Below are 20,248 nucleotides of genomic sequence, written 5' to 3'. Positions count from 1 at the left end.
TCGCAATGTTCCATACAAAATTGTTGCAAATGTTTTTAGCCAATAGAAGGAAGGTTTTGTTGCCTAACATTATCTCTCCTACTTAATGAACTTTTCTCCCGAGGTGGCTCATCATGGATAATATAATGGTGGCTTTTGACGTTATTCATCACATGAAGAGAAAGACTAGAGGTAAGAAAGAAGAGATTGCATTGAAAGTTGATATTAGTAAAGTGCATGATCGTGTAGATTGGGAATATTTGCGCTTATCTTTATTGCAGTTGGGGTTTGATTCACGATGGGTGCGTATGATTATGTTGTGTGTTTCTTCGGTAAAATATTTTTTAGCTTTGAATGGTGCTGAGTTTGGACCTATTTTTCCTAACAGGGGGCTTAGACAAGGAGATTCTCTTTCCCTATATTTATTTATTCTATGTGCAAAAAGTTTATTGCCCCTTTTTAAATAGGCTGAGAATAGAGGAGATATTCATGGCTCTCATATTAGCAGAGGGCTCCTACTGTTTCTCATTTACTATTTGTTGATAATAGTTTCTTCTCTTTTACAGTTGATCCAAGGGAATGTAGTACTGTTAAAAATATCTTTCAAACCTATGAACATGCATCAAGGCAAGCGGTTAATTTTCAGAAGTCTCAGATTTTTTTTAGTGCTAATTATTCAGCTAAGATTAAGTCTGAGGCAAACAATATTTTGAGTGTGTTTAACCCCGTAAATCATGGTTGATATTTGGGCTTGCCTTATTTAATTGGAAAAAATAAGAAGAGAGGGCCTGGAAGAGAATCTATAGTTGGAAGGGGAAATTTTTATGTTAGGCTGGAAAGGAGATTCTTTTGAAAGCAGTGGCTCAGGCAATTCCTTCATATTGTATGAGCATTTTTTCCATTCCAGTTTCATTGTGTGATAAAATTGCAAAGAATGCTGAATTCCTTTTGGTGGGGTTCTAATGGGTCTAGTGTTAGGAAAATCCACTGGTTATCATGGGGTAGAATGTGTTTAGGGAAAGCTTTTAGAGGTATGGGTTTTCGAAACTTGCATTGTTTTAATTAGCTATGCTTGGCTGACAGCGTTGGAGAATTATTTCTGACACAAATGCTTTTCTAAGTCGAATTCTCAAAGCCAAATATTTCTTAGTAGGGGATTTTTTAAATGAAGAAAACGGTTATAACCCAAGTTTTGTATGGAAAAGTTTATTACAGACTAAGTATTTGTTGTCTAAAGGTGTTAGATAGAGAGTGCGTGATGGTTATAATATTAATGTTTGGGGAGATGGTTAGGTGAATGAAGACAATAATTCTTACATTGAGACTCCTCTTATTGAAGGCTTAGATTACTTTAAGGTTTAAGGGTTAATTAATGAGAATGGGTCTAATTGGAATGTGGATCTATTAAATGAGTTGCTTCTTCCTAATGATGTGAACAGTATCACTCATATTCCTTTGAGTTTGTCCAGGCAAGTGGATATGAAAATTTGGCTTTTTAACAAGTCGGGTAAGTAAAGAGTGAAATCTAGGCATCACTTAGCTATTAATTCTAATAAATAATTATCTAGTTTTGTTGTCCCATGTCATTGGAGAAAAGCTTGAAAGCTCAATGTGCAGCCCAAAGTCAAGAATTTTGTGTGGCAAGTCATGCAGAACATTCTTCCTATGAAATTGAGTGAGAAATAAAGGTGTTAATGTTAATCCCATTTATGCTTCATGTGGCTCAGAAGAAAGTGATTTGCACATCCTTTTATATGGTCCTTTGGCCAATGACTGTTGGCAATATTTTTGTTTTAATCCCTCTTTGCATATTTTTCCATCCTTTCATGAGTGTTTTGACATTTTATTGGATGCAGTGGACAATGACACTCTAGCCAAAGTTTCCATAATTATGTGGCGTTTGTGGTGTTGTCGCAACTTGTTATTGTGGCAAGTTACTGTGTCATCAGCCCATGAGATTGTTAGGTTTGCTTTAAAGTTTCTTGATGATTGGAAGCAAGCACATGTTTGTGCCATGCATGGTCAGGTTGCTTTCTCATGTAGGCAAAGTTCTGTTTGGTGCAGACCTTTAAGGGGTCATGTGAAATGTAATCTTGATGCCAGTATGCTTCGAGATGAAAAAAAATACAACTTTTGGTGCTGTTCTTTGAGACTCAGAAGGGCGATTTATTTCAGGAGTTTCAGGTTTCAATGCTTCTAGTTTCATTCCTAATATTGCCAAGGCCTTTGCTCTTAGAAAAACTCTTCTTTGGTTGAGCAATTATCATGTTATCTGTGTGGATATTGAGATGGACTTAAAGGGTGTTGTTGATGCTATTTATTCTTTGCAGTAGGATCTCGCTGAGTTTGGTCAAATTATTTTTTATTGTAAGCTGTTATTATTGCATGAATCTGATTAGACCTTAACTTGAATTCAAAGACAAACTAATGTAACCACTCACTCTCTTGCTACCTTATATGCTAGTCCTACTTATGGGTCTGAGCCTCCGAGCTCATATGTAATGTTTTTTTTTTGTTTTCTAATGTTATTCTAGATTTTTTCACTTAATATTTTGAGTTCTAGATTGGGTGTATTGGAGAGGCCTGCTGACTCGAGTTTAGAATGTACCTAATCTGTTAAGTTTTTCTTGATTTTACTAATAAAATATTATTTATTTCAAAAAAATATTTTTTTATTGAAATTTATTAAATTTAATTTTAAATAATTTTTTAATATTCTCTAAGTAGTATATTTAAATAAATACTTTTTATTAAGAAAATAATAACTCATAATTAAAAAATATAAAATTTAATAAAAAAATAATTACAAGCGCTAAATATTTTTAACTCTCCCAAATTACTCAAATCCTCTACTCAATTACACCCAAAATAGAGAAAACCCTATCTAATTTTCTCTTTATCACTTAATTCTCACTAAAGTTGGGTCCTCTACCAAAAATTAGACTTGCAGCAAAATGAAGAATCACCTCTTATTTATAGGTAAAAAAAAATCGGCTCACCTTTTTAAACTAAAGTCGGCAACTTCCTTTGTAGAGAAGGAACTGGACAGTTGTATAATGGGAAGCTCAATTACACTCAACTTATTAGAAAAATTCAGTTTAACTTTTTATTTAATTTAATTAAAATTTTTAATTCAATATAAAAATTAAGAAAATCAAAAAATTAAATTTCTTGATTTTTGATTTATTCTCAAAATTAAGAAATTAAATTTTTTGATTTCTTATTTAAATTAAAAAATAAAAAAAATTTACTCATAAATTTTAGCTCTTAAATTGAATTTAAATTAAAACTTCTAAAATAATTTAAATAAAAAAATTAAAAATTAACGAAATTAAATTTTTTAATAAATATATGAACTAAATTAAATATGTTATCTTTGTATAATAATCATTTTTATTATTATTTAAACGAAGATAAAGGCAACTTGGGCGGTGGATTTTTTTCATGGCTAAGTCTTTCGATCAAGTCAACTTGATCCAGCTACGTTCTTAAGGCAAGTACAATTTTTAAGAATCAAGTCACCTAATAACATTTTCCCAACAGGGAAACAGGCCCTTATTCAATTAAAATATTCAATTAAATATTAATATTTTGTATTATGAAATAAATACTTAATCATTATATTATTAATGTAAAGATTTTTTTTATTTTATTCTTATATATTACTAATTAAAAAAATTAAAAAGATTGATATTTTCAGATTTTGAGTTACCAATTTTTGATATTATTAGTTTTTTTATGAAAAATATAAGCATTTTTTATTATATAATTTATTGATATTTTAATAAATAAAAAATATATTATTTATCAATGGTCCCAAAGTTCTTATCAAAGTTCTAGTGAGGCTGCTATCAACCAAACTCTTATCAAAATAGGATTGGCATTATTTGACCCAAAATTCCCATTATGATGTTTTTGACCATTTGCCAAACAATTTTTTTTTTTTTTAATCAGTGGTCCAAAATGGATTACTCAATTATCCAATTCTTCATCTATATCTATCTTTAACATCTCCTTCTAAAATAAATAATTAAAAAATTAATTCATGCATTCAAAATTCTAGAGATGTCCCATTACTTAATTAATTAATTAATTTATATATATATATATATATATATATATATATATATATATATATATATATATATATATATATATATATAAACTAGAGAGATTTCCATCAAAGGTCAGACCACACACTAGTTCAAGTGTTACTTTGCAATACTAATATTTAAATAAATTTATCCAAAGTCAATTGATTCATTTTCATATCATCCCCAATGGTTGTAACTAATTAATTAATTAATTATATATTAAATTGATATTAATTTTTAAATGAAAATTTTTTAAATAAAATTGATTTTTTTGAATTACATTTAAAAAATTATAATATTATTAATTTAATCTAACCAAGAATTTTTCATTTTAAATAAAATTTTGAAATCAAAGCTCCATTAGTTTTCAGTATTTTGCATTTCTTAGATTAGTATGATTTCAACAACTTTAGTTTGATAAAAAAAAAAAAAGAAAAAGAAAATTGCATTATTTTTTTAATTAATTTTAATTGATACTCAAATTTAAGACCATAAATAAAATTTTCAATATTAATAAAAATTTTGTAATATTAATGGGACGGTCAAGATTTCAACATTCAGGAATATGGACAAAGGCTATAGCCAATGAATCCAGCCATATTTAAAACGAGCTTCTTATTGAAGTTTTATAATTTTAAAAATAATTTTAATATTATTAAATTAAATTATAAATTCGTGAAGAATATATTCATTAAGAATGATTTATCTCATGTTAAACTAATTCAGTTCAAATAAAATACTCTAATCCATTGGACCGGAGATACCTTTATTTATATATATATATATATATATATATAAAAAGCAAACATATGTACAGAAACAAAAGCTTACATTTTTCTTCGAATTTCTATTAGCAGCCATGGAAACTCTCTCTCAGATCTTTACTACCCTCAAAACCATAACCATACTCTACATCAATCTCCTCCTCCTCAAACTCGCATCTGCAATTCATTCTCTCATCAGAAGATTCTCCGGAAAACGCATATTCACCACCACCCAATTCCTCACTTACCTTGAAGAAAAGAATCCAGCGGTTCTCTACACAAAAGTGGTCAAGAGGCAGCGGGAAACACCGCCTGAATGTGCAGTATGTTTATCGGAGTTTGCTGAGGAGGAAAACGTGAGAGACTTGAAGTGCAAACATGTGTTCCACAAGGATTGCCTGGACAAGTGGTTGCTGCAATGCCGGTCTACTTGCCCACTTTGCAGGTGTAAGGTGTTGCCGGACAAGGTAGTCGCTGGTTATCGCCAGTTTAAGGACGACCAGATGGAGTATGATCGGAGCAATGAGGAGATGGTTTTCATAGTATCTCGTTTAGATGGTAATGGCTTTTTAAGTTTTTGGTGGTAATGTTAGCTTAGCTTTGTGGGTTTGGAGAGCACAGCAGGAGGAATTTTTATTTAGGTTCTGCAGAAATTATGTAAATGTAATTATTGTAATTGTGGCTAATAGAGGATGACTATTTGAAGTTGTGATTTGAAGGAAATGAGTTCAAGCAACAAATTCATTCATTTGTGACTTGAAAGAAACGGATTCGAAAGGGAGCAAATTAAAATTAATTTAATTAATTTTTTTAATTGTTTATTATATTTCAAATAAAAAGGTTAATTTTTTATAATTTTAAAAATTTTATTTTGAAAAGAAAAAGAGATCAATATAATTAAATTTAAAAAATATATATATTATATGAAAATTAAATTAAATTTTTTTATAAATAATTTATTGAAAATGAAGTCTCTATGTTGATGAGAGCGGATTATTAAAAAATAATTATTTAATACTTATTGAATGAGTTTAAATAAACATCGCAATGACAACGAAGGCTTTACGTATCAGAATGAGGCGGAAAGAACAAACGTGACTCGCTAACTTTTTTTTTTTTTTTTTTTTTTTTTTTTTTAATTTTAGGAGTAGCTGTTTGATTTTGAAAACCAAAGAAAAGTGCAAGTTGGCAATGATCTTCTCAGCGGCAAAAATCCATCTTTTAATTTTACAACACTAATAATGATTTTTTTTATTGGAAATTTAAAAATTATATTATTAGTTTTCAATATCGTAGAGTAAATATTTAATTGTTAAAATTAGCTCAAATTATCGATAAATTCATAATTTTAGATTATGTTTGATAATTCATGATGTAATGTAATTAATTATATAACACAATTAAAATTGTAATGTAATATAATTGTCATTAAATTTTTATTTTTGATTGTAAAATAAAAATTTAAGTAGTATAATATAATTATAATTTTTATTTTAGTATTTAATTTATTTATAGTATTAATAATAAGTGATAATTGTTGTAATTGTTGGTAGTCGAGTAGTTGACAGCAGCGGTAGTTGAATAGCAGTTGTAATTGTTAGTAGTATGCCCTAGAACATATCATTTTGTATGTATCTTATACATATTTTATTAATAAAAGGCAATTTCACTTTTTCATTGACATAATATATTTTTGTGTAATAGAAAATGTCCATTGATATTTTGTTAGAAATTCTATTCTTAAGTTGTTAATAATATGAGTGATAGTATTTCTAGCACAAAGTATCATAAATTGATTCACAATTGAGGATACTTCACAAAGGACATGACTTGTCCAGAAATATTATAATCATGTTTGTTTCCAAAGTATTTATATGAGATATAAATAAGATAGAGTGGTGAGTCTCATACCACATAACAAACATGATAGGCACTTATACATGATAAGTAGGCCGAACCAGTAATATTTATGATAAGCACATGGAGTTTACTCTTGTCAATGCATTGTCATATATCATATCAGTGCATATAATCTTTAGACCTGAGATAGCACAATTATCTTGTATATAGGTGGTTTGAGTTTCATACTACTTTTATACTTGTACTGTGTATGAGTATATGGGCATGTGTTGGCTCCTACTAGTTATATATGGAGATAAGTGTTGATCAAGATGAAATCCGTTATCCTAAGTAAATATGGATAAAATCCTATATTCATTTAATTATTCTTGATGTTTCAAGTTCCTGACCAGGACAGACAGATTTAGTCAGAAAAGAGTTTCTGATAAGAAAATCTAATTAATCAAGAACTAGAATTAAAAGAGAATATAATGTTCATAGCAAATGGGGTTTGACATTAACCATGACTCCAACTCGAATTGGGATTTTATAATGGAGAGATTCTAGTGCATGATAACATATGATTAAAGGTTCATTTAAGGTACTCCTTATTACTAATTAGGTAGCCATGGCATACTATGCTAGGTGTAAACTATGGTCTATGAGATGCCTGAAATGATTTAGAGAAATCATTTACGATAAGAAAGAGTTCTAATGATATTAAGAGTTAATATCATTTCTCATTGCCAATAAGTAATGAGCCTAGTAAGTCACACATCTACAAAAGCAAATCACCATTTAAAATGTGATTTAATTGATTAATTAAAGAGTTTAATTAATTAATTAAAGAGTTTTGGTTTGCAATAAGATTGCAAAGTCCCTAGCATGACTTGAAACTAAATCTAGATTATTGGATGTATAGTATAAATTAAATTTATATTTAATTTGATTAAATATGAATTTAATTATGAGAAATTAATTAATGGAGATTAATTAATTAATTAATTTATATTTGATGTAAATTGATTTAAAGAGGAGAATTTATAATTTTGGGTTGAAAACTCAAATTAAAAAGTAAGGGCAAATTGGTCTTTTCACATGGTGACATGTGGCACCATGAGATGGTGACACATGGCACTATGAGATAGTGACAAATGACACCATATGATCTTGCCACTTGTCTTCCTATGATGGAAGACCACATTTCATGATTTAAATGGAGCTTGACACTTGGCTTTATAGGATTAAATCAAATAATAACAAAATGGGATCTTGTGATGACATGTGCCAAGGGAGTTAGGGTTTGACCTAGGTATATGAAGAAAAGTTATAAGCCACCTCTCTCTTTTCTCTTATGTTTGATGGCAACATGCTCTCTTCCTCTCCTCTTCAATTTCTCAATTGATTCAAGGGAAAAACTCTGATTTCCTCTTGAATTAAAATTATTAGAAAGTGTTTCTAACTCTCAATACATTTATACAACATTCACAAAGCATAAACCTCATCTCAAAATTAGTTGAAAAGGCTTGAGAAGTCAATCTAAGGGCTGCCATTGCAACTTTGGAGTGTGCTTGTGATGGACAAACTAGAGGGACAACATTTGGGGTCTTCAGAATATCCTAAGTGATTTTAAGTGTGCATTAAGAGGTTAGTACCTAAAAATCTCTCTTTTAGTTAGGGTTTAATTGAATTAAATGTTAATTCACAATCTTTAATGGCAAATAAAATTTTAATGCATGCCAAAATGTGTTTTGGTATGCAATTGGGCATTGGAAATTGATTAGGATCATAAGACACTTGGTATAGTGTATATAACCTTAGAAATAATTTTGAAATTTAAGGTTCTAATGCCCTTTATTCACGCTTTTGCTCCTTCAATTGGTATCAGAGCTACTATATTTGCCATTAAGATTGTTTATGAGGCTTAATTGTGTGATTGGATCAAATTTGGATTGATTTGAAGCTGATTGCGTGCTCACCATGGGCGGTTTGGGCGAGATGCACACCCCAAGGGTGTGTTGGATTTTTGGGCTTGGTTTTTGGGCTCTTTATGCAATTGTTGTATATCTTAAGGCCCATAATTAAGCCCATACCTAATTAAATTGTTTAATTAGGAATTTTAATCACACAATTAATTTTTTGAAAATTATTTTCAAGGTATTAAATTTGGAAAAAAAAGGTTTCTAAATTTAAAATTATTTGAATGAGATTCAAATTTAATTTTAGTTGAATATGTGATATTTAATTTAATTTTTAGTATGTATATTTTATTTAATTGTTAAATTTTAATATGCATGATGGATGATCATGGACAATAAAAGACCAATGTAATTGGATTTATTTCTTTTATTTTTCTTTGGGATGTAAAATAATTAATTTTATTTTAGTGGCATGTATTATAAATGTTGTAATAATTTATGTTGTAATTTCATTTATTTGAGGACTTTAAAGTCTATATTCTTGTAAACTCGCCTTGGTATGCCAAGGATTAAAATGTAATTGGATTGCAAGAAGAACAAGGAGGTAAAGAGCATTGGTGGGACCAGTAGGAGGAAATCAAGATCAAGGGTTGATTATGTACTCCTTTACCAACTCTTGTAAAATGAATGAATGAAATACACCTAGGAATGCCCTGATTCAATTCTTAATGGCTCAGAATTGAATCCCTTGGAAAGTACATGATCATACCATATTATTTGTTTATCCATGTATGCATGAGATGTGTATGAATGTATGCAAGTATATGATATATGCATGCCAATTGGATAATGTGCAAAGTGAGACCATAATAGTAATTAAGCCGACCACAAAATCTTCCAAACAAATGATTAAGTTGGAAATGGTATAATTATGGTAATTATATCATGGCCCTCTATTGAGGTACTTATTTTAAAAAATTTTAAATACTTGCATGTGATGCATTTATTTAATAGATTTTCCTAAGAATAATTGTTAAGCATAAGATGTTGTAAGTATGTAAATAGTTGGTGGCCAATAATGGATGTGTCTGAGGATATTAAAATTATTTGCATGTTTGCTAGCTCAATGGGATCAACTTAACTAATGCAAGATAAATCAATAATGGATGTGCCTGAGATTTTGAGCATCAAGGGCTAAATAAATGATTGAACCTCACATGAGATGTGATGGGCATGGAGTTGCTCACTTATAGTTTATTGTAATTCTAATAATGGATGTGCCTGAGGATGATCAATAAAACTATAAAAATTCAATCACTCACTAGAAATCCATCCAACTAGGATTTTCGTTTCCTATTTTGAAAGTGTAGGATTTGCCAAGTTAGTGGGAGGACCAATTTGATTAAAAGACAATAATCATTTTGGTTAATTACTTAATACATTTACTAATTAATCTAGTTATTTTCTATAGTTAATTTTTCTGATAATAATGAGCACACAACAACCACCACCATCCAATATCCTTGCGAGCATACTTGATCACAATAGGTTGACGAGACCTAATCTTTCTGATTGGCTCAGAAATTTAAAACTTGTCCTGAATCTAGAACGTATTGGATATGTTTTAGACTCAAAGGTTCCTGATCCCTTACCTCCAGAGGCCAGCCAAGAGGAACTAGACACTTTGGACAAGTGGAAGGAGCATGATACGAGAGCTAAATGTTACATATTTGCTTCTATGACTAATGAGTTACAAAAGCAGCATGAAAATATGCAAAATGGAAGTGAGATCCTCCTTCACCTACAAGAGTTGTATGGTGAGCACAGCAGCAATGTTAGGTATGAGATATCTAGACAGCTATTCCGTATAAGGATGTTTAAGGGATAGAATGTAGGAGATCATGTCCACAAGATGATTCGGCTTATTGAGCAGCTGGAACATCTTGATTTTCACATGGATTTCCAACTTCAGATGGATCTGATCCTTCAGTCCCTGTCTGAGTCATTTGGGAATTTTGTGACAAATTTCTATATGATAAAGCAAGAGTGTACTTTAGCTGGGTTGCTTAACATGCTGGTTATTGCCCAAAAGAATATGCCGGGCAATAAAGGAAAAGAGTTGGCTTTGATTGCATCTTCTTTTTCTGCTGGAAAGTCCAAAAAGAAAAAGGGTAATAAGAATAAAAAACCTCAAATTCCTGGACCTTCCAAGAAGATAGCCAAATAGAAGGGCAAGACCAAAGCTGACAAAGGCAAGGGAAAGTGTTTCCACTACAACAGGGATGGGCACTGGAAAAAGAACTGCCCAGAGTATCTTGCTTCTCTGAAGGACAAGAAGGATAGACCTTCAGAAGGTATGTCTGTGTCTTATTATTTAGATTCTGATGATACTCATAGTTCATCTAAAGCTTGGATTGTAGATACTGGTGCTAGTTCTCACATTACTTTTGATATGCAGGAACTAGCAAATAGTAGCAACTTGCAGTCACGAGATATTAGACTTCAGGTTGGCAATGGCTCAACTGTTGAAGCTTTAGCCATAGGATCTAAATCTTTATATATGTATGGACATGTTTTGTATTTAAATAATGTTTTATATGTACCTAATGCTTTTAAGAACATCATTTCTATATCTAGTTTGATTAGAAGTGGCTATAAATTTTAGTCCACAAATGTTGTTTGCAATATTTATTTTGAAAATAAATATGTTGGCTCGGGTTATATGCATGATGGACTTTATTATTTAGATAATAATGTTAAATACAAATCTAATGCAAGCAATCTAAATGAATGTAATGCCATGATGAAAATCAACACAAGTTCAAAATATATTTGGCACTTAAGATTAGGTCATGTTACAGAAGATAGGATTGTAAAGTTAGAGAAAATGGGAATTTTATCCTCATTGAGTTCTGAACTTACTCCAACTTGTGAATCTTGCTTTCAAGGTAAAATGACTAGATCACCTTTTGTTAGACAAGGGTTAAGAGCTAAAAGTATTTTAGAATTAATATATAGTGATGTATGTGGTCCATTTAAAGAAATAGCTAGAGGCGGTTTTCATTACTTTATTACCTTTACTGATGATAAATCAAGGTTTGGATATTTGTATTTGATTAAATACAAACATGAATCCTTTGAAAAGTTCAAAGAATTTAAATGTGAAGTAGAAAATCAAGCAGGAAAAAGTATTAAAACTCTTCGATCAGATCGTGGAGGTGAATACTTAAATACTGAATTTGATTAATACTTGAAAGAGCATGGCATTGTCTCCCAACTGACTCCTTTAGGAATGCCACAATTGAATGGTATATCTAAAAAGAGAAATCGTACCCTATTAGATATGGTACGCAGTATGATGAGCTATACTGATATGCCAATCTCCTTTTGGGGATTTGCATTAGAATCAGCTTTGCATATTCTGAATAGGATTCCATCAAAATCAGTCTCTTCCACACCTTATGAGATATAGCATGGAAGAAAATCGAGTCTTAAACATGTTAAGATTTGGGGTTGTCCAACTTATATTAAAAAGCTGAATACTGATAAATTGGAAACCAGATCAGAAAAAGGTCGATTTGTTGGATATCCAAAAGAAAGTTTTGGATATTATTAAGTTTTTGATATTATTTTTATTTGCCTACATCACAAAAGGTTATGATAAGCAGAGATGCCATATTTCTTGAGTAACAGTTTATTCAAGAAGGTGGCAAAGGAAGGCAAATAGAATTAGAATTGGAGAATTCTGACCAACCAATAGATCAAATGGATATAGATCCATCTAGTCAACCTATACCTATTGATGAAACATCTACAGTAATTCCTCGCAGATCGACTAGGATATCTCACCCACCAGTGAGATATAGTTTTCTTCATGAAGATGAACAAGAGTTGTTTGCTCATGAAGAAATAGATCATGGAGATGATCCTCTTACCTATGAAGAAGCTATATCAGATATAGATTCTTCAAAATGGATTGAAGCTATGAAATTCGAAATTGATTCCAAGCATAAGAACCAAGTTTGGGACCTTGTTGACCCACCTGAAGGTATTATAACTATAGGGAATAAATGGATTTTCAAGAAGAAAATTAGTTCTGATAGAAAGGTAAAGACCTATAAAGCAAGCCTAGTTTGCAAAGGATTTCGCCGAAGGCAAGGAATCGACTATGAGGAGACTTTCTCGCCTGTTGCTATGCTTAAATCAATTAGGATTTTATTAGCAATAGCTGCATACTATGATTATGAGATTTGGCAAATGAATGTCAAAACAGCTTTTCTCAATGGAAACATTGATGAAAATATTTTCATGGAACAACCTAGGGGTTTTAAATCCCAAGATGGTTCCAAGGTATGCAAGCTAAAATGATCTATTTATGGGTTGAAACAAGCTTTGAGGAGTTGAAACATTCATTTTGATGAAGTCATTAAATCATTTGGTTTTATCAAAAATATGGATGAGCCATGTGTATATAAGAAGGTTAGTGAGAGTGCTGTCACTTTCCTTGTTTTATATGTAGATGACATTTTATTGATAGGTAATGACATAGGTATGTTGACAACTGTCAAGGTATGATTGTCAAGTACATTTTTCATGAAAGACTTAGGGGAGGTAACCTATATTCTTGGAATTTGCATCTATAGAGATAGAGCAAAAAGAATAATTGGTTTATCCCAAAGTCTATACTTGAAAAAGGTGTTAAAGAGGTTTAACATGCTTGATTCCAAGAGAAGATTGTTATCAGTAAAACATAATATACACCTTTCTAAAGAGATGTCTCCAAAGACACCAGAAGAAAGAGATAAAATGGCTAAGATTCCATATGCTTTGGCTATTGAAAGTTTAATATATGCAATATTTTGTACTAGTGTCACACCTTACCCCTCTGTAAGGCATAACATGATCCCGTAGAATACCTAATGAACTACCGAACTTCACCTACCGATAACTCATTAAGTACCCTACAAGGGATTTTAAAACAATTTTCTTATCTTTGACAAGTGGTGAGCATTTCTAATAAGTATTTAAAACATTTAGTTGAAATTAAAACTAATTAATATTTTTGGCCATTTTAGTTTTCCGCAAATTTTATAAAAATTTTGACAGAGTTTCCTCTGTATTTTGAGAAAATCGTTCTTCAAATACCTGAAATAAAAGCACTTCCAATAATTATCTAACCACTGCTTCAAATTCATACTCAATCTCAACCAATTTCTCAAAATTCACAAGTTCAAAAATTCTCAAAATACTGTCCATCAATATCATTTATTCATATTCCATTCAAGATAAACAATTTATATATTCATCATACTAAAATTTACATTAAAAAAGTCCAAATTAAAATTTATTACAACTTTTATACAAACTTTGTACAAGCTGCTCAAGACCCATGTACATGTCCATACATTTATGTGCAATATATACATCAAAAGAAATATTTACTGCTAGGGTACAAATTATACCCAAGACTTCAAGTGATGACTTCACACACCTCAAGAAACTCGGTCTGCTCCTCTAGTCTCTGTATCTGCGACAAAGAATAAAGCTATCGCTGAGTACTAGGACTCAGTGGTGCACAATATACTAAAATAATCTTTATGCAAAACTTAAAGCACATTCATTCAAAAATTTGACTAAACATAAAAATTAAATACAATCATGCATTGTAAGATTTTACATGTAAACCAAGTTTATTTCAAAGTATCAAAACACATTTCATAAAACCCACAGTTAGATCACGCCATTCGAAACAAATAGAATCTCAATAGCCAGAGGCTAAAGAGAAATCACATGAATCTCAATAGCCAGAAGCTAAAGAGAAATCATATCACAAGGCTAGCTAGCTCAAATATATGGATATCCATTCACATCCTCTTCTACTGGCACACCTCAACACTTCTCCAGAGAAGGAATCAAAATTCAAAACAAATTACCCCCACTAGTCGTGCTAGTGAGGTGTTCAAATATATGGTCATGACACTGTGGTTTCAAAACTTATCTTAACAATTTGCTAAACATTGTCATTTCAAATATACACAATAACTTTCACAATTTAAATCAAACATCATAAAAATGCTATAATCCAATATTTCACATTATTCAAAACATTATGCAAAAGATGATTATAAAAGTATATGTTGTGCACAAACCTCAAACGAGTCGCCTGTTGGCCTTGACTCGACTCCTCGGGTTCTGTCCCGGTATTTTTTTCCACTGAAACACGAAATTTTCCAATGTTTCAGTACTAAAACTTAAAATAAATCCAAAATAAACTTAACTTCACATTTAGCTAGCTCTAACGTGTTAAATTCGACGTTCTCAAAATTTTGTGTTTCGAGTTACTATTCACTGCACTATTCAAGTCAAATTATTGACTTTCTAAGGCTTAATGAGTATGGGAACTCCAACTTCACCCACATACCACATTTTGGTTACCAAACTTGTTGGTTTTGGTCATTTGTTTAAAGCTTAGGTCATTTTGGCAAAATTGCCAATTTTCGGTTTTTGTTCTCCGAAGTTGCACTGTTCCATTGGTCGATCTACTGTTGGAATTTGACAAAACTTCCTTCATAGAAAATGTTCCTTATTGTCTTAAGTGTATTCTCATTTTTGAATCACCCCAATCGGAGTTTTGTAGCTCAAGTTATGGCCAAAATAAGTTTACTGTTCACGTGTACTGTTCATACTGAGATTTTGGTGCTGGCAGATTTTTGGTCCAACTTTGGTTAATAATTTGATCAAGTTAAGTTCATAATTTGGTCTCACTTTCTTCATATGAAATGTTGTACTATGTCTTAGGTTTCCATCGATTCAAGAATCGCCTAAATCCGAGTTTTCTAGAGAGAGTTATAGCCATCCAAACATTGCTGCTCAATGAAAATTCTGCAGAATCTCAGTACAGTAAATTTAACTTTGTTCAATGATTTGAATGAGTTAATGGCCTAATTTGGGTTGGTGTTCTTCATGAAAGTTTTAGGTCTATATCATATCTAATTGATGGTAAAATTTCAGGTCAATTTGACCTACCTAGCTCGAGTTATGACCAAATGAACAGTTACTGTTCATTTGGTCAGTTTAGTGCAGTGGCAGCCTGCAATCAATCCACTTTGGTCAATTGTTTCACCAAGTTTTGGTCAGTTTTTTGCCATAGTTCCTCAATGAAAATTGTGCTCTTTTATGTCTATTTTCATCTCCAATTGGTGGCATATCAATTGGACTTGTAAATTTTGAGTTTTGGTCCTTCAAAATGGGTTTGGTCATGCTGCCAGCAGCATGACCATTTACCTCTGAATTTAGTTTTCATTCCTATCATTCCCACACAAGTTATTTGGTCATAATTGACCATTATTTCACTTCACAATAGGTCCAACATGTCATTTATGCATTTCTCCAAATTTTGGTTCATAAACCCTAGCATTGAAACCCTAATCTCACTAACTCTTGCATTTAACTACTTCTAATGATTTTAATGTTAATCATTTAACTAAGTAAGGTTTCTAAACTCATTCAATTGCATCATATTCATGCAAACCATACTCCTCTCAAGCTGCCCCAAAATTCAGTTTGTTCTTCCCCACATTTTTTTTTTCATTTTAAGGTTATTTACAAGCTCTTAATGCCATATAAACACTAATTAAACAAAGAAAAATTAAGGCTTGTATTACCAACCTTGAGCAGAATTTTCTTCCTCCTTTTCTTCAAATTTTCCTTCTTTCTTTCTTGCTCAATCCTCTTCTCAAGTTGCCTAGATAAGCTTTAACTATGGTGGCTAATTTTTCTATGGTGGAATTAGGGATTTGATCAAGCTCAAAATGAGCTTTAATGGAGGTTTTGGGTGAGGGAGAGGGTGAGGGAGAGAGAGTCACGTTTTTTATGAAGAAGATGACTTTATTATATTTTTTTTTCTTTTCTTTTCTTTTCTTTTATGTCTTAGGAAGATCAAAATTCCCAAATTAATAAAATAAATCAATTAAGCCTTTATGACATCATGCATGATGTCATCACTTTGACTTTTCCATCTTCTTTCTTTTTTTTTTTTAATTTATTTTTCTATTAGTTCTTTAATTTAATTCTCGATTCTGAAATTTTTCTTTTCTCCGATTTTATTTGACAGTTAGGTCAGGAGTCAGCTCTTGGGGTCAATTGACCAAATCACCCCTCGCCGGTTCATCCCGGTTTGCAAATAATCCAATATTTCTTTCGGCTCCCTGACCTAATTATTTGACTGACTTAACAGTTCTTTTTCGTGATTTTCTCTTTTCCACTGTGTCTATAAGGGTCCTAAGGACCGCAGCGTCACTTTTTACGGTTCGAAATTTGAGTTTAAAACGACTTCGCAGTCGTTCCCGAGGAGGTCACTCATCGCTGTGACTCTCGGCTCGTTTAACCTCTTATGTTCTGTTTTTCTTATTTATAGTTAACTAATTAAACATTACTAATTATTTGTGTTTATGGCTTCTCAAATTGTCTTAAGTGTGGCCCTAATCCCATTAATTGTCCGGACCGACACCGATCACCGGAACAGTGAAATATACCAGGCTATACAACGGGGGTGTTACAACTAGGCTAGATATCACATATGCTATTAGTTTGACTAGCAGGTTTCAATCCAATCCAGGTTTGGAACACTGGATAACTATTAAGAATATCCTTAAGTACTTGAGAAGAACTAAGGATTTATTCTTGATTTATAGATATGGTGACTTGCAATTGGATGGTTATATTGATTTTTAATCAGATATTGATGATAGAAAGTCTACCTCTGGGTTTGTGTTCATTTGTAATGGAGGTACAATTTTTTTTTTTTAATCAGTGGTCCAAGATGGATTACTCAATTATCCAATTTCCAATTCTTAATCTATATCTATCTTTAACATCTCCTTCTAAAATAAATAATTAAAAAATTAATTCATGCATTCAAAAAAAAAAAAAATATATATATATATATATATAAACTAGAGAGATTTCCATCAAAGGTCAGACCACACACTAGTTCAAGTGTTACTTTGCAATACTAATATTTAAATAAATTTATCCAAAGTCAATTGATTCATTTTCATATCATCCCCAATGGTTGTAACTAATTAATTAATTAATTATATATTAAATTGATATTAATTTTTAAATGAAAATTTTTTAAATAAAATTGAATTTTTTTGAATTACATTTAAAAAATTATAATATTATTAATTTAATCTAACCAAGAATTTTTCATTTTAAATAAAATTTTGAAATCAAAGCTCCATTAGTTTTCAGTATTTTGCATTTCTTAGATTAGTATGATTTCAACAACTTTAGTTTGATAAAAAAAAAAGAAGGAAATTGCAGTATTTTTTTTAATTAATTTTAATTGATACTCAAATTTAAGACCATAAATAAAAATTTCAATATTAAGTAAAATTTTGTAATATTAATGGGACGGTCAAGATTTCAACATTCAGTAATATGGCCAATGAATCCAGCCATATTTAAAACGAGCTTTTTATTGAAGTTTTATAATTTTAAAAATAATTTTAATATTATTAAATTATATTATAGCTCTGTATCTTCATGAAAATAAAGAAGATATTTATTAAATCGAGAAGATATTCATTAAGAGTGATTTACCTCGTGCTAAATTAATTCAGTTCAAATAAAATACTCTAATCCATTGGACCGGAGATACCTTTATATATATATATAAATATAAAGCGTTTTATGTACAAAAATAAAACCTTACCTTTTTCTTGGAATTTCTATTAGCAGCGATGGAAACTCTCTCTCAGATCTTTACTACCCTCAAAACCATAACCATACTCTACATCAATCTCCTCCTGCTCAAACTCGCATCTGCAATTCATTCTCTCAGCAGAAGATTCTCCGGAAAACGCATATTCACCACCACCCAATTCCTCACTTACCTTGAAGAAAAGAATCCAGCGGTTCTCTACACAAAAGTGGTCAAGAGGCAGCGGGAAACACCGCCTGAATGTGCAGTATGTTTATCGGAGTTTGCTGAGGAGGAAAACGTGAGAGACTTGAAGTGCAAACATGTGTTCCACAAGGATTGCCTGGACAAGTGGCTGCTGCAATGCCGGTCTACTTGCCCACTTTGCAGGTGTAAGGTGTTGCCGGACAAGGTAGTCGCTGGTTATCGCCAGTTTAAGGACGACCAGATGGAGTATGATCGGAGCAATGAGGAGATGGTTTTCATAGTATCTCGTTTAGATGGTAATGGCTTCTTAAGTTTTTGGTGGTAATGTTAGCTTAGCTTTGTGGGTTTGGAAAGCACAGCAGCAGGAGGAATTTTTATTTAGGTTCTGCAGAAATTATGTAAATGTAATTGTGGATATTAGAGGATGACTATTTGAAGTTGTGATTTGAAGGAAATGAGTTCAAGCAACAAATTCATTCATTTGTGACTTGAAAGAAACGGATTCGAGAGGAAGCAAATTAAAATTAATTTAATTAATTTTTTTAATTGTTTATTATATTTCAAATAAAAAGGTTAATTTTTTATAATTTTAAAAATTTTATTTTGAAAAGAAAAAGAGATAAATATAATTAAATTTAAAAAAAATATTATATGAAAATTAAATTAAATTTTTTTATAAATAATTTATTGAAAATGAAGTCTCTACGTTGATGAGAGCCGATTATTAAAAAATAATTATTTAATACTTGTTGAATGAGTTTAAATAAACATCGCAACGACAACGAAGGCTTTTACGTATCAGAATGAGGAGGAAAGAACAAACGTGACTCGCTAACCTTTTTTTTTTTTTTTTTTAATTTTAGGAGTAGCTGTTTGATTTTGAAAACCAAAGAAAAGTGCAAGTTGGCAATGATCTTCTCAGCGGCAAAAATCCATCTTCTAATTTTACAACACTAATAATGATTTTTTTTTATTGGAAATTTAAAAATTATATTATTAGTTTTCAATATCGTAGAGTAAATATTTAATTGTTAAAATTAGCTCAAATAATCGATAAATTCATAATTTTAGATTATGTTTGATAATTCATGATGTAATGTAATTAATTATGTAATACAATTAAAATTATAATGTAATATAATTGTCATTAAATTTTTATTTTTGATTGTAAAATAAAAATTTAAGTAGTATAATGTAATTATAATTTTTATTTTAGTATTTAATTTATTTATAGTATTAATAATAAGAGATAGTTGTTGTAATTGTTGGTAGTCCAGTAGTTGACAGCAGCGGTAGTTGAATGGCGGTTGTAGTTGTTAGTAGTATGCCCTAGAGTATATCATTTTGTATGTATCTTGTATATATTTTATTAATAAAATGCAATTTCACTTTTTTATTTACATAATATATTTATGTGTAATAGAAAAGGTCCATTGATATTTTGTTAGAAATTCTATTCTTAAGTTGTTAAGAATATGAGTGACAGTATTTTTAGCACAAAGAATCATAAATTGGTTCACAATTGAGGATACTTCACAAAGGACATGACTTGTCCAGAAAGATTGTAATTATGTTTGTTCCCAAAGTATTTATTTATATGAGATATAAATAAGATGGAATGGTGAGTCTCATGCGACATAAAAAACATGATAGGCACTTATACATGATAAGTAGACTGAACCAGTGACGCTTATGACAAGCACATAGAGTTTACTCTTGTCAATGCATTGTCATATATCA

At 30.7% G+C, this 20,248-nt stretch overlaps 2 protein-coding genes across 2 annotated transcripts; both read left to right on the top strand.

Moving 5' to 3' along the window:
- The first annotated feature begins 4,881 nt into the window (after positions 1-4,881).
- LOC110647162 (E3 ubiquitin-protein ligase RHA1B) lies at positions 4,882-5,560 on the top strand. The gene has a single exon (XM_021800866.2). The coding sequence runs from the start codon at positions 4,933-4,935 to the stop codon at positions 5,422-5,424; it is 492 nt and encodes a 163-aa protein (XP_021656558.1). The 5' UTR covers positions 4,882-4,932; the 3' UTR covers positions 5,425-5,560.
- Positions 5,561-18,341: 12,781 nt separating this feature from the next.
- LOC131169528 (E3 ubiquitin-protein ligase RHA1B-like) lies at positions 18,342-18,921 on the top strand. The gene has a single exon (XM_058128720.1). The coding sequence runs from the start codon at positions 18,342-18,344 to the stop codon at positions 18,831-18,833; it is 492 nt and encodes a 163-aa protein (XP_057984703.1). The 3' UTR covers positions 18,834-18,921.
- Positions 18,922-20,248: the final 1,327 nt, after the last annotated feature.

The sequence above is a fragment of the Hevea brasiliensis genome, chromosome 10 (assembly GCF_030052815.1).
Source record: "Hevea brasiliensis isolate MT/VB/25A 57/8 chromosome 10, ASM3005281v1, whole genome shotgun sequence".
In the NCBI taxonomy this organism is placed as follows: Eukaryota; Viridiplantae; Streptophyta; class Magnoliopsida; order Malpighiales; family Euphorbiaceae; genus Hevea; species Hevea brasiliensis.
This window is presented reverse-complemented; position numbering and strand designations above follow the sequence as displayed.

Excerpts from the sequence above, each read along its gene's own strand:
- LOC131169528 (XM_058128720.1), top strand. The coding sequence starts at position 18,342 with ATGGAAACTCTCTCTCAGATCTTTACTACCCTCAAAACCATAACCATA.
- LOC110647162 (XM_021800866.2), top strand. The coding sequence starts at position 4,933 with ATGGAAACTCTCTCTCAGATCTTTACTACCCTCAAAACCATAACCATA.